This window comes from Stegodyphus dumicola, chromosome 10 (genome assembly GCF_044657685.1).
Source record: "Stegodyphus dumicola isolate Sdum_Otavi_A_Nest chromosome 10, ASM4465768v1".
Lineage (NCBI taxonomy): Eukaryota > Metazoa > Arthropoda > Arachnida > Araneae > Eresidae > Stegodyphus > Stegodyphus dumicola.
In genome coordinates, this window is record NC_140777.1 from 182,344,505 (window position 1) to 182,369,501 (window position 24,997).

Consider the following 24,997-nt stretch of genomic DNA (forward strand, 5'->3'; position numbering starts at 1 on the left):
GGATTTGATACTATTTAGAAACCCGGCCGAGCGGAAATTAATATAATTAACTGCTTGACATGTTGGGCAGGACTGGACATACGCCCTTGTTAACTTTTGCAGTTCAGGAAAATAGACTGCCTCGCGTACGCGTTGGATAATTTTTCAAATACCAGCATGAGAAGCTAAAGGGCTGTCATGTAACTCCTGCAGGATATTTAATCTAAGACTAGCTGGGATAACAGGTCGAAATTCGTTGTTGGAATTTGTAGTTTTTGTATAAAATAATAGACCATCTATTAGTTCGTAATGGGCCACCCTATTTCTTATCGCCACAATATCTTGGTGGCTAAAATTTTCAGGATCCTTTAAATACTCATAAATGCTTCCAAACTCAGGATCCTTACACAGTTCGGTTATTACAGTTTCTCGGGAATTTATTGTACATGCTGTGAGCATTGCCACCTTTACAGTATTACCTTCTTCATCTATTTTTATTCTGGATAGGGCATCTGCTACGATATTTTCCTTTCCAGGGGTATACTTGATTACCATATTATATTCTTGTAGCTTGAGTGCCCATTTTATTAACCTTGGGGATAAGTTTTTCCCTAAGTACAATCTAGTTACCGCCGCATGATCAGAATACACTGTTATTGCCGCCTTTCCAAAATAGACTCGGAACTTTTGCACTGCTAACAGAACTGCAGGTGCCTCTCTCTCGGTCACGTAATAATTTCTTTGTGTTTGATTTAAAGTTCGGCTAAAAAATGCCACGGGCTACTGATTTTGCGCATAATCCGAAGCATCCGCTGAAATTTCTAAATTCTCATCCTTTTCAGGAAATTTCAACACAGGGGCTTGCGTTAATGCTTGCTTTAATTTCTCGAAAGCACTATTGGCTTCGGCCGTCCACGAGAATCTTGCCTTTTTCCTTTTTAATTTTAACAATGGTTCAGCAATAGCTGCAAAATCTTTTATAAAGGACCTATAATATGAACAAAGAGGAAAAAAAGAAGAAGAAAGCTCTCTAGAAAAGAAGAGAGCTTCTTCGCCGTATTTGGAGGCGGATACTTTTGTACAGCGATTATTTTTGATTCGTCTGTCTCGATTCCTTACTGAGATATTTTTAACCTAAATATTTTAATTCAGTGGCTGCAAATTTGCACTTTTCGACATTAACTTTTAGACCGGCCTCATTTAATAAAGAAAACACCTGTCTTAAATCCTGTACATGTTGGTCCAGATTATCACTAGTAATAATGATATCGTCTAAATAGATAAATGTGGACTTTCCAAGAACAGGCCTTAACACAATGTCCAAACATCGCTGAAATGTTGCCGGTGCCCCTAAAAGGCCAAACGGCATACGCAGGAATGCATAAGTGCCAGACTTGGTTATAAAAGCAGTCTTAGGCACGCCCTCCGGTCTAACCCCTATTAGAAAATAACCAGTCGTTAAGTCTAAAGTCGTCATATATTTGGTCGACGTCATGTTCCTTAAAGAATTTCTTCAATAATAGGTAACGGATGTACCGGATATTTAGTTATGGAGTTTAATTTATGGTAGTCAATCGCGAAACGCCACCTTTTTGGATGTGTTAATGGATAGTCATTATTTTTCTTACATAAAACCACCGGGCTAGCATAACTACTTGAGATGGGCGTTAAGATCTTTTTACGTAGCATATCGCCAATGTGCCATTCTATAATTTTTTCTTTATTCTTATCATACCGGTATACTTTGTGGCGAACTGGCATTGAATCTCCGGTGTCAATACTATGGTTAGTAACTTGAGTAAATCCTGGAATATCACTAAATAACGAAGCAAATTCACTTACCACTTGTCGGATTCCTTGTTGCTCTTCATTAGGCAGGTGGTCAAGGTTTAACATCGGCGGCTCCGATTTTTCTTCTCGAACTGGTTTCATCGTCAGCTTAAGGAACGCTTCATTAAAATCCAGCGCTGCTTGTGCCTCTGAAAGAAAATCTATTCCTAAGATAACATATGCTTGCAGATTCTTTACTATGAAAAACATAACCTTTACTTGTTCGTCCTTGATACGGATGTATAGCGGTAATTTACCTATGCACTTGCATCTTTCTCCTTGCGCAGCTAACACTGTCGTATTATCCGAATTATATATGCGGTATTTCCGAAAATACTTCGTAAAAAAATCTTCTGTCACACAGGAACACTGCGCGCCTGTATCCAGGAGTGCGGTGGCTGGGATATTATTCACCAACATTTCAATCTTTGGAAGAGTCAAATTTTTCACCATTATTGTATTTAACTTGAAGGAAGAGGGGTTTTCTTGGCCTTCGGATTTCCGCACCCTTCCGTCAGCAGAAATCCGTTTTAGTTTAAATCATTTTTCATTTCCATGCTTTCCTTCTTTTTCCACTGGCCTTGAGACTTTTTTCATGGATTCCTATTGAACTGTCGACGTTCGCCGGCTGTTTTTGAATGCTCGGGTTTCCTTGCCCACTGATTCGCTTTGCTTCCGTAGCCGTGTGCTTGACTTTGCTGTGGTCTTGGCGCACCAAATTGGTTTCGTTTTTCATACTGGCGTCTTCTTTCAATGTCCGCCGTTCTTCTACTTTCAAACTGGATTGCTAGCTCAAATAATTTTTCCAGTGTAGTCAGATTCCTTAATTCAATAAAGTCTTGTACTTGGGGAAGTAACCTCGGCAAAATCACTTGAATTATCTCAGGATCCGGACGGTTTCCATACAAGAGTTTGAAGACGTGAATTTTTCTTAAAATAAAGGTGGAAAGATTTTCGATTCTTTGCTGATATATGCTGAAAAGTTCCGCTTCTAATTTCGCATGATCCCTTACGACAGGGAAGGCTTTTACTAGGGCAGTCTTGAAATTTTCGTAAGTATAGGTGGGACTTCCTGCTTGACCCAAGAGACTTCTGCCTATACATTTGAACCAATTAAGCGCTTGGCCCCTCAAAGTGCCGGTAACTAAGGTAACTTTCTGAAACTCGTGCACGGGGTAGAGCATGAAGTGGTCATCTAGTTTTTCCAAAAAACTGGTAACCGGTGAGTTTCCATTAAATGTTGCTTCTGGTTTCATCGAAGCACGCATGGTCTGGACGATGTAACCAAATCCTTCCAGGGCGGCAGCTGGCATTTCTGGATTCTGGGCCGCTTCTGCAGGCAGCACAGGTTCTTCTTGAAACTCGGCCATGGATATTCTTCTTCGTTGGGCACCACTATCAGGTTCAGTGTTCCGCCTTACTTTCTTTGGGAACATGCAAAGACCCTGACTCGGAACAGGGAGCTTACTAAAGCTATGTTCAATAAATGCGGGAAGTAGACAAGATATACAGGAAGGGTATACGAAACCCTTTATTTTTCACTCTTTACAATAATTTCCGTACTTCGGAATACAGAGACCAACTACTTGTGGTCTGAACGTAAGAATATAAAAATATTTAACTAAACTCTAACTTAACTTTGGAATAATAAACAAGGGCCTACGTGGAAGATTGGCCGTATATTAACAGGAAGCCGTATGTAGTACAGAGAACTGTTAACACTACAATACATTTAAAATTATCAAGAGGATTAAACTTCTGGCCTGGAAGGCAACCAGCAACCGAGTAAAACTTCTAAGGCAAGCGGCCTGCTTCGACTAACTCCTTCCTCTCTCTCGCTTGGCAAAAAGCCACAACTTAAGTATACTTGGCGTTCGCCAGACAAATTTGCATAAATAAGTTAAAGCTTTTAATTCTGGCCAGAAGTAGAAAATAAGAAGTGATAGTAAAGATTTAAAATAAAAATAAACGTTAGTAAAACTTAAGATCCTTACAAGGGAAGCGGTTAAACAAAAAGCGGAATTGGTGCAAAAAATGGATAAAGGCCTATCCGTCTCAAAATCATGTGAGAAGTATGGCATTGGAAAGTCCACTATATATGACACAAGAAAAAGGAACTTTTTGAATTTTTTATAGAAGCATCTTAAACAACTTACATCAAAAGAAATGTTTAATGAAGTAAACAAATAAATATTAAGCTTCTCTTTGTAAATTTTGATACCCATTAGATCATAACTGTTCTTTATTTCATAAATTACGATTTCATATTTTTAACTGTATAATTTCTGCATACCATCTTACCAGATTTAAACTGATGATCTATAATCCAGAATCGCCGAATCCCGACGAGTCCGGATTACGAACTTTGTACTGTACTTGCATTTCCAGCCATTTTGATCTAAAATTTTGAAGGCAAATTAGTTAATTTTAGCCTACTAGTTTAATCTTTAAATTTATAATTTGCAACTTGTTTTAACTTAAAGGATTGTATCATTTTTAATCTTCTTATGGTTTTGAATTACCTATTAATGTTCTAAATGTATACTTTTATTTAGGAGTCTGAAAATGAGAGTGTAAGAGATATGCCTCCTAAAGTAAGCATCCCATTCAGTTTAATTGAGTTCTTAGTGAGAAATTTTATTTTAAGATTATTTGCTATTTTGCTTAACAGGATTCTTTTGGCTTAAACGAACTGTCTTTATATTTGGATTGAGTATTAAATGTAACTTATGATCTGAATCTAGCAAATAATTTGATGCTTACTTGGAAGTAAGGTGAAACATTCTCTCTTAATTTAGTTGTTGTTAATTGATGGTAGATTTGTTTATACCCTTTATAAGTCGATTAATCTGCGATCAATGACAAGAGCTACTTTTTCAATACTCAAAATGTTTACTTTTGGTTTTGGTATCTTCGCGATTAAAGATTTTTCTTAGCAGATTTTTATGTTTTTAAGCAAGGAGGTTTTGAATATACTTTTTTGAAAATACAAATTAAAATTCTGACTAAATTCTTTTTTATTCATGGTTTTAAATTGAATTTGTGTTCCTTGAAGATGGTATATGGAAAGTTTTCTTATTATAAATTATTGGTTTATTATTTTACAGCTTTAACACAAGTCATAGTCTTTTTATAAAAATTTTCCGATAACAGAAGAGTACCCTAGTTTTATTTATGGTTTAAATATGGTTTTAGTGTATAAACCTAGAACATTTTCTTTCATTTTTAACTTTTTTAAAGATTCCGAAACAAAGACCTGCATGCATACATGTTTCTTTATCACATGTATAGTTCAAAATTGATGATCTATAATCCAGAATCGCAGAAGTCCCGACGAGTCCAGATTAAAGACTTTTGACTATATTACATTTGTGTAAGAATTTCAGATTTTAAAAAAAAGAAAAGTAAAGAGCTTTTTTAACTTATTAAGAAGTTTTTGTTATTAAAATAATAGTAATAAAAATTCATACTAACCAATAAAATAGGACATATAGCCTTTGTTGGCATAGTCATATATATGGGTCCATTATATCCAACCATTTCAGTCATATAAGGCAATGCTCCACAATGGTCCAAATGGAAATGGCTGAAGAAAAATGAAAAAATAAATCCGTTATAGGAGATTGATTAACTGTCAGTTCAAAGTATGGCTGCGGAATTTCGTGAAATTCTGTTGCTTTTTTTCTAAGCACAGCCAAGTCATCATAAATGCCATATAACACTTATATATACTATCCCCATCTCAAGAACTAAAAGCCTCAAATTAAAATTATTATGCTCAATTACTCTTTCATGAGGTACATGCAAGATAATTATAAAAAAATACTGTTATTTCAGGAAATGCAAGTAATATCAGAAACAAAGATTCAAACAGCTTTCTTACATATTGATAACAAAACTGTATTATTAAGTTTTGTTCTAAGTAACTGATTTAAAAAAGTGTTGTTAAATTAACAATATAAAAATTTTTTTAATAAAAGAATAAGCAGGTTAAAAAGATTACATATTTCATATAGCAATTGATGCAATGAATTACACACTTTAATAGCCAATATTAATTACTTTTTTTAAAACTGTGAAGGGGTTAATTTAATTTCCTAATACAAAGTCTTTAATCCGGACTCGTCAGGACTTTGGCGATTCCGGATTAGGGGTTTATACGGATTATAGATCATCAATTTAAATCTGGTAAGATGGCATGCAGAAATTATAAAAGTATGAAACTGTAATTTATGAAATAAAGAACAATTATGATCTAAAGGGTATCAAAATTAAAAAAAAAAAAGCTTAATATTTATTTGTTTACTTTAGTAAACATTTCTTTCAATGTAAGTTGTTTAAGTTGCTTCATTTTTTGTGCTAATACTTTTTCTTTAATTCTATAAACAGACATATTTTCTTGTTCAGTTACGAGGTTCCACTGTTCAAGTCCTGTAATTGCTGTGCCAAGAATACCGACTAACTTGTCAATCGAAATTTTTTCGTTTCACTTTCTTCATGCCTTTATCCATTTTTTGCAGCAATTCCACTTTTTGTTTGATGGACATCGAAACATGCTTTCGCTTTGTAGATCCTTTGGCAGCTCCAGAATCAGAAACTCTTTTTGACATAATCGAAAGTTCAAGCTTACTTTTTATAAAATTGCTCTAACAGTCTGCAAAAAATAATAAGCCGGATCCAATTAGAAGATTAAGGAACAATGCAATCTGCAACATTAACTGAAATAGATAACTTTAGCCTAGCTTATACCGTCCGTTATGCATTAAAAGTACATGCATAAACGTATATACGCATGCGTAAAGGTATTATGTGCATGAGTAAATGCTATGCATGCGCAGAAAGTTTGTACTGTTGTTATTTTTAATTTTGAACAGCTTTCCCATATTTTTGTGTTTCCCCACCTACAATTCCCTGCCAGAATGAGTTTTCAGGATTGCATCTTATGTAAATGAGGTAGAAACAGTATTTTAAAGGAAGTCTTGATTACTTTTGCCTTCTGATCACATCATCTACATTTAGCGAAATCTTACTATATTCAGCCGTGTTGTTATGCACCTGTTAGCATTGGCTGGTAAGGTTTAAATAAGGGCCAACTCTGTTAGACATTAAAGTGCAGCTTTGGCCAATTTTTATTTAGTTAGCATTAGTTTTCTTATTTTCTATCCCAAGTTAAAGCCCGAGAGGGGCCATCTGTATATATTCTCAAGTTAAATAAAAGGGTATTTTAACCCTTCTTTGAACTTGTTACTCTAGCCCTTTAGGAGTCAGCAAATAGTCACTACACACTTTTCAAGTATTCTGGTTGCTAAAGACAACTTAACTAGAATCTTATAATTAAATATGTCTAAACATTTCAATATATTGCTTCAAAATATTATGCTTTTCTATAATCAAGACTGGATTCAGAAATGTATGTATGTATACATGTATGTACATAATACCAATAAATTTCAACAAAATACTTAAATCAATAATCAATTGTTATTATTTATTTTCCTAAGCAAGTACTGCAAAAATATGAATAACCAATTCTATTTTGTTATTTACATATTTTTATTAACCTCTTTCCAAAAACATGTATATTTTTAAATGCCTCCAAAGAGCTAATAATCCTAATTAAAAAAAAAAAGAAACTTTTTTAACCAACATTTTTTAATCCCACTTTCCAAGAATACCTATGTTATAGAAGTAGCTTACATAGAAACTAGAGCTAAAAGATCTGAAATCCATGACTTATATCTGAAAAAAATTTAAAGAAAAATAACATACCTGATTATTACACATGCTAAATGTTGGTTTAAGTTTCCTTGAGATATAAAAGAAAAATCCGGGAAACGTCTCTGAAAGAAGAGATAGATATGTAAAAGAAAGCAATTTTAAAACAAGAATTGAACATAAAATTTACAGAGCAATTAAGGGAAAAAATGAATTTCATCTTTAAGAGACACATTCTGAAATCCGGAATCATCGAAGTCTGACGATTTCAGATCTCGAACTCTACACTGTATTTAATAACTTTGCTTATTTCAACATCAAATATATCATTGAGATAAAAGGGAATATACTTACATCATCATTATAACCCATATGCATTCCACAGTCCAACATAACATTTTTCCCTCCTATTGTCAACAAAATGCAACTACGACCAACATCTGCAACAACAAAATATTCTAATCTTGAAGCAAAAAATAATCAAAGAGAATAAAAAGCATTTATGGTAATCCTTTAATAACAGAACAGAAAACTGTTAACACCGAATATTAATTTTAAAGCTACTTTCTTTTCGATTCGTAAGTATTTACAATATTCCTTTTATAATAATATATAATATTACTATAAAATATGCCTTACTAAATTAAAAGTTTAGGATTTAAATAAAAACTGGTTTTCTGTTTTAATACATTTTAAAGCTTCGAACATTAATATAAAATTATTCTTAACTAAGGCATTTGCGAATATACTAATAAATAACTGTTTTTAAAAAATGTAAGTTGGGATAACTGATAAATACCTTAAAAATTGGCAAAGTATACAGATAAATTAATAGCTAATGGCAAACATAATGATGTCTGGTCATGGAAAGAGATAATCCTGAGCATGTTCGGGTGCAGAGTATTTGGCATCCTGTGCAAAATTATTGCAGTGTTCCCCTTTGTATGTACTGTGTCAAAGTCAAAGAGTCAAAGTACCGGCCTGCTGTTGATACATGCACCTAAGCTTACAAGATCCTAGGGGATGATGGGAGCAAATTCAAACTAAGAAATTTGTTAAAACAGAAATTGGCTTAAAAGTCACGTTACTCTTTAAGGTTGTTGTGCTCAAAAATTGTGTTTGGCAAAAAGAAAATGATGCCGTAAGTATAATGACACTTTCTGATTGAATTCCTTTAGTTCCCGACACAGTTTAGTCGCTCGTGGTGTTTTGGGGTTATCTTTCCATTTGTTTTCCTTTGTATTATGTTCCAGTCAGTAGCCATATAATGTGCATGAATTTTGCAATTTATAATTAGGATTTGGTGCCCTTACATGTTCGGCATGCTGTGCCGAGACAAAAACACCGACAAGTTCACAACTTCTCAATGGGTAAACTGATAATACGAAAGTACCGAGATTTTATAAGAGTGACTGGCTATATTCCTAATTCAAAGCTCTTCAAGTTAATACCAAACCCCCATTTTCCTTCATTTACAATCATAATGTCATCACACAAAAGGAATTTTAGCAAACTAGAGGACTCGAACATTTACTGCAGCAGTTGTTACCATAGTTATAAAGCAAACCATAAAGGATACAATTGATCTTGAAGTGACTATTCTAAAGTGAGAGATAATAATAAAGGAGAAGATCAGAAATCTATATAGCTTGGTACTAGAGGTTGTGAGGATTTTAGATTGCACAAGAAAAACAATTAGAAATAGCCAGATATTTTTAAAGAGGTAGAATTATATATATGTAATATTTTAAGTGCGTAGTTGTGATGGCAGAGTTGAAAAGGCAAGAATAAGATGTTGACAAAACTAATTTCAGCAATCATCATCTTTATTTTTACACATATCAGATCATCCTTTTGCAGACAAGATAATTTTAATCATAGTGAGAACACAATAATTTCCATGTACACAGGTTTTTAAAGTAAGACATAATCTTAGATAAGTAAGCATAATAGCATGGAGTTATTTGCATGGCAGAAGTCAGGAAAAAAAAGGGGGTCCACAATTGTTCGCGAAGCAGTATTTATACTAGGTAGGTGCATAAGTAAAGCTAAGCCGTGACTGGTTAATTTTTAGTATCTTTTATTATTTTTTATTATTTTTATTACAAGTAGTATTATGTAATATGGAAAGATCTTGAATTTAGGAGAAAGGATGAACTTGGGACAAAATTTAGAATAGTAAATCTTAAGGTTGCCAGTTATTTCTTAATGTAGCCATCAGATTTTATTATATCTTATATACATACGTTGTAGGATTAAAAAATTCCCAAACTGAATCTATAACGTAAAAATTTTTTGCAGTAGTGCGACTACGAGAACAATTTTTTGTTACTACGTTCTCCCACTTTTCTAAAAACGGTTTGTCCCAAATCACGTGGTTGAAAGCCCACGGCAACAGCGCTTTTTAGTAGAAATAGCGTCAGTTGAGCAGAGAATCAATATCAAATTTTGTGTTTGCTTGGGAAATAGTGCTACGGAGACTTTCAAAATGTTGAAGCATGTGTACAGAAGTGAAATGTTATCAAGAACACAAGCTTTTAAGTGGCATCCTAGTTTCAGAGAAGGCAGGGAAAGTGCAGAAGACGTTGAACGCAGTGGCCGTCCCGATTTCACGCACCGATGAAAACATCAAAAAGATGTCTGCGGTGGTATGTGCGAACAGGCAGCAAACAATTTGCCGATTAGCAGAATCAGTTGAGATATCAAAGACCACATGTCAGTGGATACTGACTAAGGATCTTAATATGCATAGGATGCGTCAACACATCGTTCCCCCGCATGTTAAACGTAGACCAAAAGCGAATTTGAATGGAAATGGCGGGAGACATAATCTCGGCTGTTGATAATGATTCTACCCTACTTAGCAGAATTGTTACTGGAGACGAGAAATGGTGGTTTTTGTACGACCCGCAAACCAAAAAGAGCATCTGCAACGTGGAAATAACCACAATCTCCATAGAAGCAGAAATTCTGCTAAGATTGCTCTAAAGGAAAGATCATGCTAGAGGTATTCTTCAGCATCCAGAGCATTGTGCCTCTGGAATTTATTCCTGAAGGATGCACTGTGAACAAAGAACTCTATGTCAAAATCCTACGTCATTTGCATGAGTCAATCCAGAAGAAGTGAACAAAAATGTGGGCTGAGCAATCATGAGTGCTGTTGCATGACAACGCTCTTGCTCACTAATCCCTACTCATCAATGACATTCTTACGAAAACAACTCTTTTGCCTTATCCTCCTCACTCACCTAATCTCGCACCTTGCGATCTCTTCCTATTCCCTGAGCTGACAAGACGCTTGCACGGTTGTCGATTTCAATCTTCAGATGAAGTTAAATGTGCGCTATAGGCTGAATTAAAGGAAAAATAGATTCCAAACACACTTCGATGAATTTTACAGGCGCTGGCAAACGTTTGTTGTTGCACAAGAGTCTTATTTCAAAGGAGGATATGTTTCTGCAATTTAATTCATAATATTTTTCATGTTATAGACTCAGTCCGGGAACTTTTGAATCCTATCTCGTATATATAACAGTACAAAAAATATTTTTTGTGTCCTTGTGTATTTGGTTCTAAATTTTGTACATATATACATATATGTCAGAATTAAAAAAGTACATAAAATCAAGTGATTTCTTTTTACTTTTCTACACAGTATTTATATGAGGGCCATCCAGGAAGTAGATTACGTTTCCGTCTGTGTCCGCTAGGGGCGGGGCTAGCGCGGCCATCTTGGGGTCAGAGCGTTGCGCAGCTCAGTCTGCATCTAGCCGTGCTAGTGAGAGGTTCGTGCTGTGCTCCGTTCAGATACTGTGACGGTTTGAAATGTCTGCGTTAATTGAAAATCCCGTGAGCTGCGAGGTGCGCTCAGTAATAAGGTTTCTGACTGCAAAAAACTGTAAACCGATAGAAATCTATCGGCAGCTTCGTGAAGTGTATGGGGACAACATTATCACTGAAGGTGGAGTGCGTCAGTGGGTCATAAGATTTCAAAATGGCCGAACCAATGTTCACGACGAAGATCGAAGTGGGAGACCCAGCATAGTGACCGCCGAACTTCTCGAAAAAGTCGATGCTAAAGTCCGTGAAAATCGAAATTTCACAATAACGGAACTTTCTTTGAGTTTTCCACAAATTTCGCGAAGTTTGTTGCACGAAATCATCAGCGAAAAGCTTGGTTACCACAAGTTTTGTGCAAGATGGAAGGCAAGAAGAGGTAACGAAGTGGTTGAAGGCGCAGGCGGCCGAATTTTTCGACGAAGGAATTTCCAAGCTCGTACATCGCTACGATAAATGCCTTAATTTGTATGGTGACTATGTAGAAAAGTAGTATTTGAGTGTGGCTTTCATCTGTATATAATAAAATTTGTTTCCTATACTTTGTTTATTTTTTTATTCCAAAACGTAATCTACTTTCTGGATAGCCCTCGTATATAACAAGCAGTAAAAAATGATTTAACTTCTTGAGGCACTCAACCAAGTTAGCTCAGGTAAACTGAATAAATTATTTCCGCACACTGGAGCAAATACCTCCAAGAAGTTTTTTTTTTTGGATATGAGTATAAAAGAATATATCTGCTACAGTTTTGAGTTTAAATAAATAAAGAGGTTAAAAGAAGTTTAATTACAATAAAGAATAAAAAAACTGACAGAAAAATTACCACTTGCTGAATTTTTATTGGTGCAATAAGGGTTAATCAGTGGACTTCGGTCTAAGATAACATACAACAGTTGGTCCTGTATTTATTCTATATGTGATCAATATTTATGAAAACTGCATATTTATATACTGTATATACCCGCGTATAAGTCGAGATATTTTGGACAAAAAAAAGACTTCAAAGTGGGGGGGGTTGACATATACATAAAAAATTAAAAGAATCGGAAGTTAAAAAGTTTCTTTATATAATGCAGTTGTTTTCTTCACGCACTCGAATTGGACGACTTATCAAATAAGTCACTTACTTGAAGTAATTTCATGACTTAAATTATGTGACGAACTACAGTGGTGGCCAAAATTGTGGACACTTTTGGAAATTTTTATGTTTTTTGCCCCTGAAAAATGCGAATGCTTGCGAAATACCCTCTGAAATTATTATAAAATAATTTAAAAAATGTTGTATTAGCAACGAACTAGACGGCACGGAAGATGATGCTGTTTTTGAAAGTGAAAATTACGATGAAGGCTGTAGTAGTTATTGTAACAATACAGAGTTCGAGACTGAAAATATGTATGATGACGAGCCAATGATGACAGAAGAGTTCTATGAAATGTTTGGCGAATCTGACCACGAATCAGACGTTGAAGGATTTTGATTTTGTTTATTTACCAAGGTATTTTTTATTGTATATTTACTTTTTTCTCAGATGATTTTGAATAAATGTAGTAATTAAAAAATTTTTTCGAAGTTTCTCGAGCGATTTCGGAAGTGGGGGGTCGACTTATACGTGGGTTTCTTATTTTCTACGAATTTTTTATGTCGAAGTGGGGGGGGGGGAAGGTCGACTTATACGCGAGTATATACGGTACTTAAAAATTTATTTCTATGAGAGGGGAAAAAATATAATACTTCACCAGTTCTAAAGTTAACATGAAATTAATCAAATTTTACCTTGGCCAGCACCTGGAAAGAAAAAATTCGTTAAACACTTGAATTTAACATACGTATACATTCTTAAATCCACAATATTTATAAAAAAGGAAACAACCTACTGAATCATTCAGTATGGTACGAATAATTTATAAACAAATTTAGGCACACTATAATTACACTTTCTAAAATATACAGGGAGTACTATAATTGGATTACATATTCATCATAAAAAATTATAGTAAACAAAATATATTTATGTATAATTTATTTATAAAAAATAATACCAGGGTGGGGGAGATGTACAGGGTAATGTAAATTTTTTCTCTCATTTTTGGCACTTATTGAATTTCAAGACTGGGCACTTTTTAAAATTATTTACAGTGGTTTGTTGCTTTTGGAAAATGGTTTATTTATTGCCAGTTCTTTATTTCAGATTGAATATGTATTTGATTTCAATTTCCGATTTCATTTATCAGTACCGTCATTCATATATAGTCAAAAGTCGTTAATTTGGACTTCAAAGCTACAAACTTTCTGCGCATGCGTAGCTTTGACACGCATGCTCATAAGACCTTTACGGCTGTGAATATGTGCGTGCTGGATGCGCGTTTGATGTATAATGGATGGTATAAGCTAAGCTAAAATTATCTAATTCAGTTAATGTTGCAGATTGCGTTGTTCCTTAATCTTCTAATTGGATTCGGCTTATTATTTTTTGCAGTCTGTTAGAGCAATTTTATAAAAGTAAGCTTGAACTTTCGATTATGTCAAACAGAAAACTTCCGATATATATTTACTAATATGTAAAAGATCTACAAAGCAAAAGTACGTTTCAAAGTCCATTAAACAAAAAGTGGAATTGCTGCAAAAAATGGATAAAGGCATAATCCTTCGTTTATCTAACCATTCCGAAATATATTTATCAATTCCACGCTGCTCTGCGGGTGGAGGGGACGACGTGGCGCACAATGAACTGGAAGTTGATCTGTCAGCACTATCCTTATCTTCAAGGCAGATGTTTTTATTTTATTCAGCTTATAATTCCTTACTAAATGTAGTATTTCATATCGATGTACTCCGTCTTTGATATGATTTAAATCAAATTCCTCGTCATTATAATTTGCTTTGGATAGTGAAGAAAGAGGTTATTGAAAACGAAAAAATTTCGATTGACAAATTGGTCAGTATCCTTGGCACAGCAATTATAGGACTTGAACAGCAGAACTTTGCAACTGAAGAAGAAATTATGTCTGTTTATATAATTAAAGAGAAAGTATTAGCACATAAAACGAAACAACTTACATTGAAAGAAATGTTTAATAAAGTAAACAAATAAATATTAAGCTTTTTTTTTTTTTTGTAAATTTTGATACCCTTTAGATCATAATTGTTCTTTATTTCATAAATTAAGGTTTCATATTTTTAATTTTATAATTTCTGCATGCCATCTTACCAGATTTAAACTGATGATCTATAATCCGGAAAAGTCGATAATCCGGAATCGCCGAAGTCTCGACGAGTCCGGATTAATGACTTTTGACTGTAGTATTCCAGTCATATATTTGCGAGTTATATAATATAAACATAATAACAAAATTTGAACTTATCTGCACAACGAGAATAAGCCCGACATCAATTTCTGAATTCGAGACAACTTTACAAGGTAAAATACTGCAAACTCAAACCTAAGGATTTTATCATTCTCAACGCAGCTAATTTTCTAAATATATTTTACTAATATATGCAGGGGGCAGTGGGTTCCATTTCATTCACCCAAACTCAAAATTGTAACGCCAGTCTCGCAAAAAATTTTCTCAATTAAAATGTATAGAATATCATCCGTTGCTGCCATTCAAGCTCTGCAGAATTTTTCTTCCTGCAGCTGTTGCCAGACTTATCCTCGCCGTATGCGAGAGGTACAACTTGTAGATTAGGCTTTTCATATGGCCCCAGAGGAAAAGGTCCAAACACAAGAGATTCAGTGATCTTGGTGACCAAACTATGGGACCACCTCGAACAATCCATCATGCTGGAAATTTCGTGGTTTAAATAACCAGCAATCCTCTCAGAAATCCACTGCAGAAAATGCAGTTGGATGCGAGGATCGATACTTTTTACACTGTTTATTTACAATGCCATCTTACGGATTGTCTTCCGATCATACATTCTATGACGAATATTGCTCGTATAGGTGCCATCTATCACCCCATAAAATTTTGCCCTCTTGTTCAGATTCATCCTGTATATATACATATTTATCTTAAATTGTGTATACTATATATTTGTTTACACTGTCAGATAAAATTTGAATTAAACAGATATCTCAATAAAAATATTAAAATAAAGAAAAATGTATACAAATAATTTGTAATAGAAATACGAAATCATTATATCTTCTTTAAAAAACAGAAAATGTTGTTATGCAATTCAGTATAACTCACAATTTAAATACTTCATACAGTTTGATATTAATTTTATGCAGTTTACTTTTACAGTTATCAGTTTCTGAAACATCACATTTCAAGTAATATGTTGTAAATAAAAGCAAAATTTGATCATTTCTCTCTTCAGTACTCCTTGTATTATGGCAAAGTTGTTTCATTTATTGCCAAGATATTATTTAATTTATGGTAGCCTGAGTAGTTGAATGTAATGGAAACCCTATTGTGACATAATCGGGTGAATGATTCTGGGAAATTTTCAATCATGGGATGTTTCATAAGCGCTTTGTGTGACGGTTTTGTTTAGACAGTAGAATGGCTGAATGTAGTAAGATTAATTTAAAGGGTACGTGGTTTGCTGAAAGTCGTTTGAGTATGGGTGAGATTTTATTGATTTCTTATTATTGGCTGAATAGATTGCCAGTTGACTATTGGGTTTCGGATTTAGAAATTAGCAGTAGGACTGCAGCTGATTGGAATTCTTTATGTAGGGAAGTGTGCGTGGAATTTTGCGAAAATGATATGGGTATGCTTGGTGATATGAATGTTGTTGTGGAAATTGATGAGAGTAAGTTTGGGAAGCGGAAGTATCAGATAGGTAGGAGAGTGGAAGGAAAATGGGTTTTGGTGGGATTGAAAGGGGTAGTAATAAATGTTTTCTTAAGGTTGTCTGAGATAGAAGTAAAGATTGTTTATTAAGTTTTATAAAAGAATATATTCTATCGGGTACTATAATTATTTCAGATTGCTGGAAATCGTATGAATGTTTGGAAGATGAAGGTTTTAAACATCTTGCTGTGAACCACAAATATTATTTTAAAGACAGGAAATAGGTGCACATACCAATACAATAGAGAGCACGTGGAGTGCTATAAAAAGCGCCATTCCGAGGCATTGTGATAAAGAGAATTTTGCTTTTTATTTAGCGGAGGAAAAATTCGCAGAAGAAATCATTCAATAATTTTATTGAATCCATAATAAAAGTGTATCCACCATGTAAGCAAGATTCTGAAGAAGATTAGGTAAGTTAGTATTTTTAATTATTTGAGGATATTATTTTTATGCATTGTTCTAAATGTAAGGTGGAAGTAAAGTAATTTGGTATTATTGGGAAAATTGTTATTAGCAATGATTTAATTTAAAGTAATTAGGTTTGTAAGCTAATTTTTATTAATTTAATGTATGTGCTTATTTATATTTTAAGTAGTGTTTTTGAATTTAATTATATTTTAATTAAATGATAGTTATTTTGTGAATTTTATGTTTGTAGGAATTTGGTATACGTTTTAGTTGAAGTAAACGTGCATGGAAATAATTTAAATATTTGACACTAAGTATTTGTAATGTTTGCGGTATGAATTCGTTGGTGACGTTTATAATATAATAGATAATTTAGAGGTAAAAGTTTTTGGATATTTTATTTATTTTATACGTGGAAATGTTCATATTTGGAAAGGGTATATACTTTTTTTGTTATTAGGTAATTTCATATATGTTCTTTTTAATGGGTTTAAAGATTCAGAAAATTGTCATGCATTTTCGTGAAATTTTTCTAATTTATGAGAAAAAAACAGTGTACATGGATATGGTGAAGAGTGTGCGCAATGCCATTTTTGTGCAATTCTGGGATTTTTTTTTTAAGTAAAAATAAGTCGACATTTACATGGTTTAGTGATATTTTAATTAAATGATAGTTATTTTGTGAATTTTACGTTTGTAGGAATTTGGTATACGTTTTATTTGAAGTAAACGTGCATGGAAATAATTTAAATATTTGACACTAAGTATTTGTAATGCTTGCAGTATGAATTCGTTGGTGAAGTTTATAATATAATAGATGATTTAGAGGTAAAAGTTTTTGGATATTTTATTTATTTTATATGTGGAAATGTTCATATTTGGAAAGGGTATATACTTTTTCGCGATCAGGTAATTTCATATATATTACCGGGTTTAAAGATTCAGAAAATTGTCATGTATTTTCGTGAAATTTTTCTAATTTATGAGAAAAAAGCAGTGTACATGGATATAGTGAAGAGTGTGCGCAATGCCATTTTTGTGTAATTCTGGGATTTTTTTTAAGTAAAAATAAGTTGACGTGTACATGGTTTATGTGTATGTGTTATTTTGAAAAACGTGTAAGGAGTATGGTATTGTGCACTTTTTCCCAATTTTGCAGTGAATATTTGTCATGATTAAGCAGTTTTGTTAGATAAAATTTCTAGCATAAGTGTAATTCGGCTAGTAGATTGTTGGAAGAAGTGTTCAGTAGATAAAAAGAAAAGAAACATGTCTTTACTTCGTGAAGACAAAATGGCGGCGGGGAAAAAACAAATAGAGGGTTGCTGTAGGAGAGTTGGTCGCCAAATTTTCGCCAAGTTACCATAATCTAAAGATCAACCAAATTATATTTTCCCTCTGTTTATGTCAAAAAGAGTTTCGGATTCTGGAGCTGCCAAATGATCTACAAAACGAAAGCATGTTTCGATGTCCATGAAACAAAAAGTGGAATTACTGCAAAAAATGGATAAAGGCAGATCCTTTGTTTCTCTAACCATTCCGAAATCTGTTTATCAATTTCATGCTGCTCTGCAGGGGGGGGGGAGGGAACATTGCACCACACAATGAACTGGAAGTTGATCTGTCAGCACTATCCTCATCTTCAGGGCAGATGTTTTTATTTTATTCGGTTTATAATTTTTTACTAAATGTAGTATTTCATATCAATGTACTCCGTCTTTGATATGATTTAAATCAAATTCTTTGTCATTATAAATATCATGAACAAACATCAAATAGTTTTCTGTTTGCAATTTCCTAATTTCAACTATGCGTAATGTATGCTTTATGCATGCACATGTTGAAACAAATATTTAATAAAGTAAAGAAATAAATATTAAGCTTTTTTTTTGTAAATTTTGAAACCCTTTGGATCATAATTGCTCTTTATTTCATGAATTACGGTTTCATGTTTTTAATTTTATAATTTCTGCAAGGCATCTTACCAGATTTAAATTGATGATCTATAATCCGGAAAAACCCCTAATCCGGAATCGTCGAAGTCCGGATTAAAGACTTTGTACTATATAGAATTCACTGCAACGTTTTAGCCTGATATGTACACTCAGGTTGTGCTGTCAGTGTAACAAGTTAGAACAGGCATGCATGAAGCTTGCCAAACTATGGTATGGTGCACTTGGTTAAAGACCAAGTTTTGCATGTTTTTTCGGGTAGAGTAGACTTTAAGTTACCCCTTGTATTATGGCGAAGTTGTTGTTTGGTTTATCGCCAAGTTGTTGTTTCATTTATGGTAGCCCGAGTAGTTGAATTTTATGGAAACTCTAGTACGACATAATCGAGTGCATGATTCTGGGAAATTTTGAATCATGGGATGTTCTGTAAGCGTTTTTGTTGTGTGTGTTGGTTTGATTTTTTAGACAGTAAGAATGGACGAATGTAGTAAGATTAATTTTAAGTTACTGTGCGATTTGCAGCGTAAGGAGAAAAGAGCTTCAACTGACTGGTGTGTAACTGAAGGCTTACTTAGTAGCCATTATGTGTCCTGTATGTAGGAAGGATATGCGTCTAGTCGAACATAAAAACCGTTTAGATGGATTTGAATGGGTTTGCAGGAAGAAAGGTTCAGATGGTCACTATGTGAAGCGTTCGATCAGAAAGAGAACCTGGTTTGAAAAACGTCATTTGAGTATAATATTTTGATTTTTACGTGGCTTTGGGTGTACGAAGCAAATTCGAAAATTATGGTAAGTGAATATTTGCTTTCGGTAGTACTTAAATGTATAACACGTTTTTCCTTTTTTATGTTATTTTATTGTTTGGTTTAAAATGTACTTTACTGAGATAATGTATTTTTTGTTTGCCTACATTATAGAATTTGTTGCTCCTTTGACTTTTTAAGTGAAAATATGTCAATGTGTACATGGATAAAATAAAGGGAGTGCGCAATGCAAGTTTGTGGAATTCTGGGATTTTTTTAAGTGAAAATAGGCCAACGTGTATATGGATAAAGTTAAAAGAGTGCGCAATGCCATTTTTGTGCAATTCGGGGATTTGTTTTAAGTGAAAATAGGTCGACGTGTACATGGAAAAAGTCATAGGAGTATGCAATGCTATTTTTGCGCAATTCAGAGATTTTTTGGCTAATCTTTGGAATACGGTAACAGGTAGTTTGGCGACATTTTGGTAAAGCGATAAAGGTTACTAGCTAGGATTTTAGCAGTGTACATGGATAAAGTCAAGAGTGTGTGCAATGCCCATTTTTGTGCAATTCTGGGATGTTTTTTTAAGTGAAAATAGGTTGACGTGTACATGGATACCGTGTATGTGCAAATCTTAAAAACGCCGCAAGCAATGGGTGATTCTGCACTTTCTCCCAATTTCGCACCTAATCTTCATCATGATTAAGCACTTTTGTTCCATAAAAGTTCTAGCATAAGCATAATTCGGCTAGCAGATTGTTGGAAAAAAATGTTGATTAAAAAAAAACATGCCTTTACCTCGTGAAAGCAAAATGGCATCTAAAACAAAACTAGCAGGTTGCTGTAGCAGAGTTGGTTGCCAAATTTTAACCAAAAAATTGCCAAGTTACCATAATCCAAAGATTAACCGATTTTTTTTTAAGTGAAAATAAGTCGATGTGTACATGGATACCGAGTTTGTGCAATTATTTGTCTCGTTATTTTGGCTTTGTGTAGCGGCGATTTTTGGCGCAAAAATAACCACTTTGCAAACCAAAATAACGAGTCAAAGAATTGCACAAAATCGGTATCCATGTACCACCAAAAATCGCCAAGGGGTACCTTAAACTATACTTTTACCATTTTTCCTGCTCTGCGTTTTCTGATAACCATCTTCTTTTTAACGCCCATGGGAACTTTTATTTTGTTGAGTAACTTCTGCTGAACTCCATGGTTTTAGTAAGGTTTTCTACAGACCACCTTCTTCTTAATGCCCATAGGAAATTCTATTTTGCGAAGTTCTGCATTCATTCTTACACTTGTCTCATTGTTTTGTATTCACGTTTGTTGAATTAAAAATATTATTAGAGCTCCAACTTAAAGAAAGAGTTATACAGCTGCTTTTAAGCTTTTGGCAGTGAAGAAATTGACAGAATATATTGTTAGAAAACAGAATAAAAATATTAAATTCCTTAACATCTGAGTAGTCATATTTAACAAATGAATATGAAATGAGTTCGATACGCTGGTAAAGGCATTTCCTAGCACTGTTTTTCCGCAGAAATCTGACATAAGCCTTGATGGAAATGAATAACACCTTTGCTTTTAAAAACAAACTTTGAAAAAAATTCTTAAAATACGTTACTTTGTATCTTCCATATGTTAAATAACGAAATTTCTTCACGATAAACATTACCAAAATAAAATGTAGACAAGCACATTTTTAGAAAACCAAGCGTTTTGTTTGTGTCTTTTAAAAACAAGAGTGGAGCTGCATTTCTTTTTACTTACCTAACGGAGTAACTTTTATTTTAGACATGGTTTACACAACGTGAAAAAAATAGAAAACGAACAAAAAACAGAATTACAAAAGCAAGAATAATTTGAGAACCGTTTGGTCACGGAGTATAAATATATTTTAACTTCGTAGTTTGGACGAAAAGTAAATATTAAGTTAAACCGGTGCCCACTGAGTTGAGTTGTTTCAATGTTTACATCTCAAACTTTTGAAATTTGGAAGAAATATTTTTTTTGGAATATTATTAGTGTCTTCAAATAATGTTAATAGAATTGAATAGCCTTCTATTTTAGTAATTAATTTATTTTCTAAGATTCTATATAAATTTATGCATCATGTATGTATTTGTATTTACAATATCTACAAAACTTATTCATTGAAATAAATCACTCAAACGCAACGCAAATATTTGTATTTTAACAGCGTAAAAAAACAAATTACCATTTTTACCTTTGAATTAATAAGCATACTGTATATAATTATATTTACCTTTTGAACATACCCTTTAACTGAAGATTAATTTGGCTTTTTAAAGAACTATTATAATAGATCTCTTCTATTCCATATCTTATTAATTAATTAATTTTTATTTTTTATTTTACCTTACGAAAATTTCCATCGATGGTACAAAGTAAAATATATCACTTCCGGTCGTTTATTTTGATGATTGGATGATCCTTCTGGTTGGATGATAGAGATGCTCTGTTTATCCGCATCTACTGGAAAATCCCCTTGGATCATCTTGCGTATCGCTTAAATGAAGCATCCTCTGTAATGACATTAGTAGCCGTAAGCTATGGCTCATTGTTTATATTCGAATATGCAACATTTGAAAATGCAATTTTTTTATTTCTCGGTGAAGCAGGCCTCATACAAACATAGTTCTGAAATTAAAATTTAAACGTGTGCGGCATCTTTTCTTTATTATTAAGCCTAAGGAATTAAATTATTACATTTTTAAATGGATAGTCAGTTTATCTGTACTGTTGAAATGATACCTGTGAGATTGGCGATGCAGTAAATTTAAGTTAATTTTGAAAATGGTGAGTTTTTATGTATATAGTATTTCGTAATGCATGCGATCTGTTAAGGAAATGAATTTTATCAGGATGGTTTCGCTTAAGATCACAACTTTCAGCATCAATAAAATACTTCAGAACTGTAATTTAATATTTGTCAGTTAAAGAAGAATGCTTTTTTTGATTTATTCAAGTAAATAAAAACATTACACTTCCATGTATGTCATGTGATTTCTTGCTTTAGTAATTCCTTTATTTTGTTCTTTTGTAGAGGCATGCCTTCTGAATTGATTTTGAACTTTTTTATCATAATTGAAATTTTCTCATAGTTAGCCTTTGAAGTATACATTATTTTTTTCCGTGCGTAATTATTGTGTTATTTTTATTGATGCCAGAATTAAAAATTTCTAACTTTTCATGAATTTATTTTTAAATTTGCAAAACACTTTTTGTTTGGAAATTTATATCATGTATGGATATAAATGCAACTTATTAAATAGAAGCAGAATAAGAAGTTGTGTTAAATATCTAGATAAATTGCAAAACAGTATTAATTTATGTTCTAATATTAGATTTTTCATTTTAAAAAGGAAATCATATTTTTAAAATGAATCTGCTTTGAATACATAATGAATTAAGTATTTTAAACTCTTTTTTAATTATATTTCAGAAATGTTAATAGGCATACTTTTATAACAGTGTGTTTCTGCACAGACAAAAATGCAGTTAATGACAGAACAAAAAGAGCTGAATAGGTGCATTTGAAAAACATTGTAGCTTGATTTTCAACCTTAATTTCTTGGGCACTCTTCTGTTATCAGGACCGGATTCAGAAATGAATGTGAGTGTTATGTATGTACATATAGCTTTTTAATTATATATATATATATATATATATATACGTGCACACATGGACCCATCCATCCATCCATACATGTGTACATTTCTGGAATCTGGTCCCAGTAACAGAAGAGTACCATTTCATTTTAAACAGAGTTTTTAAAATGAGTTACATTGTGAAATGATAGGAGCAACTTTCACCATTAGTTAAAATATTTCAAAACTAATTTAATATCTGTTGATTAATGAATAAGAATTTTTGTATTTGTTCATGTTCAGTTAAAAATCACATGACGTGATTTTTTGCTTTAACGATTTCTTTATTTACTTTGCGAATAATCATAATTAAAATGAACAGATTTTTTTTTAAAAAAGACATTCTAAGATAAGTCTATATTTTTAATACTATGGAAAAATAAAGTGAAATAGTACATAGTTAATACAACAGTTATTATTCCATCAAACATTTCTTTACACAAAACATTTAGGTACTCAGAAATTTTGGATTTGGGGACTGTTATTTATTTATCTATTGTGAGTATTTTTCGTAAGAATTCTTTATTTATCTTATGAACAGATTGATTGTATTTGCATATTGCATTTGTGTTCATCATAAACTTTACTTAACTGTGTTTTATATTTGCCCATGTATTATGAATTACATAGCACATGGGCTGAATTTTATTCCAATAAACACAATTTGATTATTATGTTGTAGTTTGGAAAGAAACATAAATATTTTAAAATTGAGAGCATTCTTGATTCATATTATGTAAGTTTCAGTTTTTTGGTTGAATGTTCATATCGTTTAATTTTTCAACTGTTTCACATTTTTCTAAAATGATGAAAAAATTTCATGAAATGATTTCTTATCAAATAATTCTAATTAAAAGGTATTCTTGCATTAGGTTTAGAATATTCTATTCAGTGGTATTCTATTTTAAACATGTTGAATTTTTAATTCTGTAGATGATTTCATTACATTTTCTAATTTCCATGTATGAAATATAGTTTGAATAATAGTTGAAAAAAATGGTTTTGATTATTCTCTTTCTCTCTTCTTCATTTTTGGTGGGGCTGTATGAGTTCCTTAAAGTGTTATATCTAATATGCAATTATTTGACTGCTTATATCATGTTTCTGTTCCGATCTCACATAAAATGTCAGGAAGCTGTAGTAAATTTCATGTTGATTATTTATAAAATCTGAGACACATTCTGCAGTTGAACACTGAGCAAAAATCTGAGTATACTCCACAGAATCTGAGACATCTGGTCATTTTAATCATGAGTAAATATTTACCATATTTACTTGCATATTTCTCTCCCCTCGTGTATTTTTTCTTAATTTTTTTTAGCATGATTTAAGAACTTCTGATTTATAGTAGCAATATAAAATATATGCACAAATAGGATAGTATATTTTGTGTAAGTAAAAAAAAAAATATTATTGTAACTGAGAACGTTTTTGAAATACATGGTATAGTACAAAGTCTGAAATCTGGACATTCAGTATCTAGAATGATCTGATATCTGGACCTCCAAACCACCAGCCAAAAAATAAAATAAAATATTATAAAAAAATATTCCCCTCCTCTTACAAAAATTTAGAAATGGAGAATATAATACTTAACAAAAGGAAGGTGTGCTGTAAATGTGATCCTTATTCTGATTAATGCGGGCCACATTAAAACACCTGCTGATTAGGAGAGTGGCACTTTGGCCAGTGGCAATATGTTGATTGATATTGTATCGATATTGGTCAAGATCACACTTTCATCTGTTTTCAAGCTTTGGGGGATGTTAGCATTTTTCTATGTGACCTAAGCAGTAATTGAAGCTTTTATGTTGTCATGTCTGTATGTTATCATTTTAGATTTAAATTGATTATCTAAAATCCTGAAGAGCCCACCAGTGGTTGAGCAGTAAAGTCGCTGAACACTGGTAGTTCGGTCCGAGGTTCAAATCCCGTGAACGGGCTGCCTACATGAGCGTTTTCGTTATTTACCCCATGTGTAACGTGTATACGAGCCAATTTCCCTTAGAAAGTCCTCCACAAAGGCATCCCTTCCCTTAGACAGATA

The 24,997-nt window shown here is 32.9% G+C and overlaps 2 protein-coding genes across 11 annotated transcripts in view; one reads left to right on the top strand and one right to left on the bottom strand.

Moving 5' to 3' along the window:
- IntS11 (integrator complex subunit 11) overlaps window positions 1–21,235 on the bottom strand; it is a 91,682-nt gene extending 70,447 nt beyond the window's left edge. For 2 of the 5 annotated variants that reach the window (XM_085825970.1, XM_085825967.1), the window contains exons 1-5: window positions 21,049–21,234; window positions 13,137–13,148; window positions 7,879–7,964; window positions 7,579–7,649; window positions 5,284–5,395 (exon numbers count right to left, since the gene is read on the bottom strand). In XM_085825970.1, coding sequence (XP_085682096.1) covers window positions 5,284–5,395; window positions 7,579–7,649; window positions 7,879–7,964; window positions 13,137–13,148; window positions 21,049–21,076 — 309 coding nt within the window. In that variant the 5' untranslated portion in view covers window positions 21,077–21,234. Of the gene's footprint in view, window positions 1–5,283; window positions 5,396–7,578; window positions 7,650–7,878; window positions 7,965–13,136; window positions 13,149–21,048 lie in introns of those variants that run through there. The other 3 variants (XM_085825969.1, XM_085825968.1, XM_085825971.1) reach the window with 3 other exon arrangements.
- Window positions 21,236–21,703: 468 nt separating this feature from the next.
- LOC118193858 (disks large homolog 1-like) overlaps window positions 21,704–24,997 on the top strand; it is an 816,267-nt gene continuing 812,973 nt past the window's right edge. For 3 of the 6 annotated variants that reach the window (XM_085825976.1, XM_085825974.1, XM_085825977.1), the window contains exon 1: window positions 21,735–22,098. The gene's annotated coding sequence lies outside the window, so the exon portion shown is untranslated. Of the gene's footprint in view, window positions 22,099–24,997 lie in introns of all 6 variants that reach the window. The other 3 variants (XM_085825972.1, XM_085825975.1, XM_085825973.1) reach the window with 2 other exon arrangements.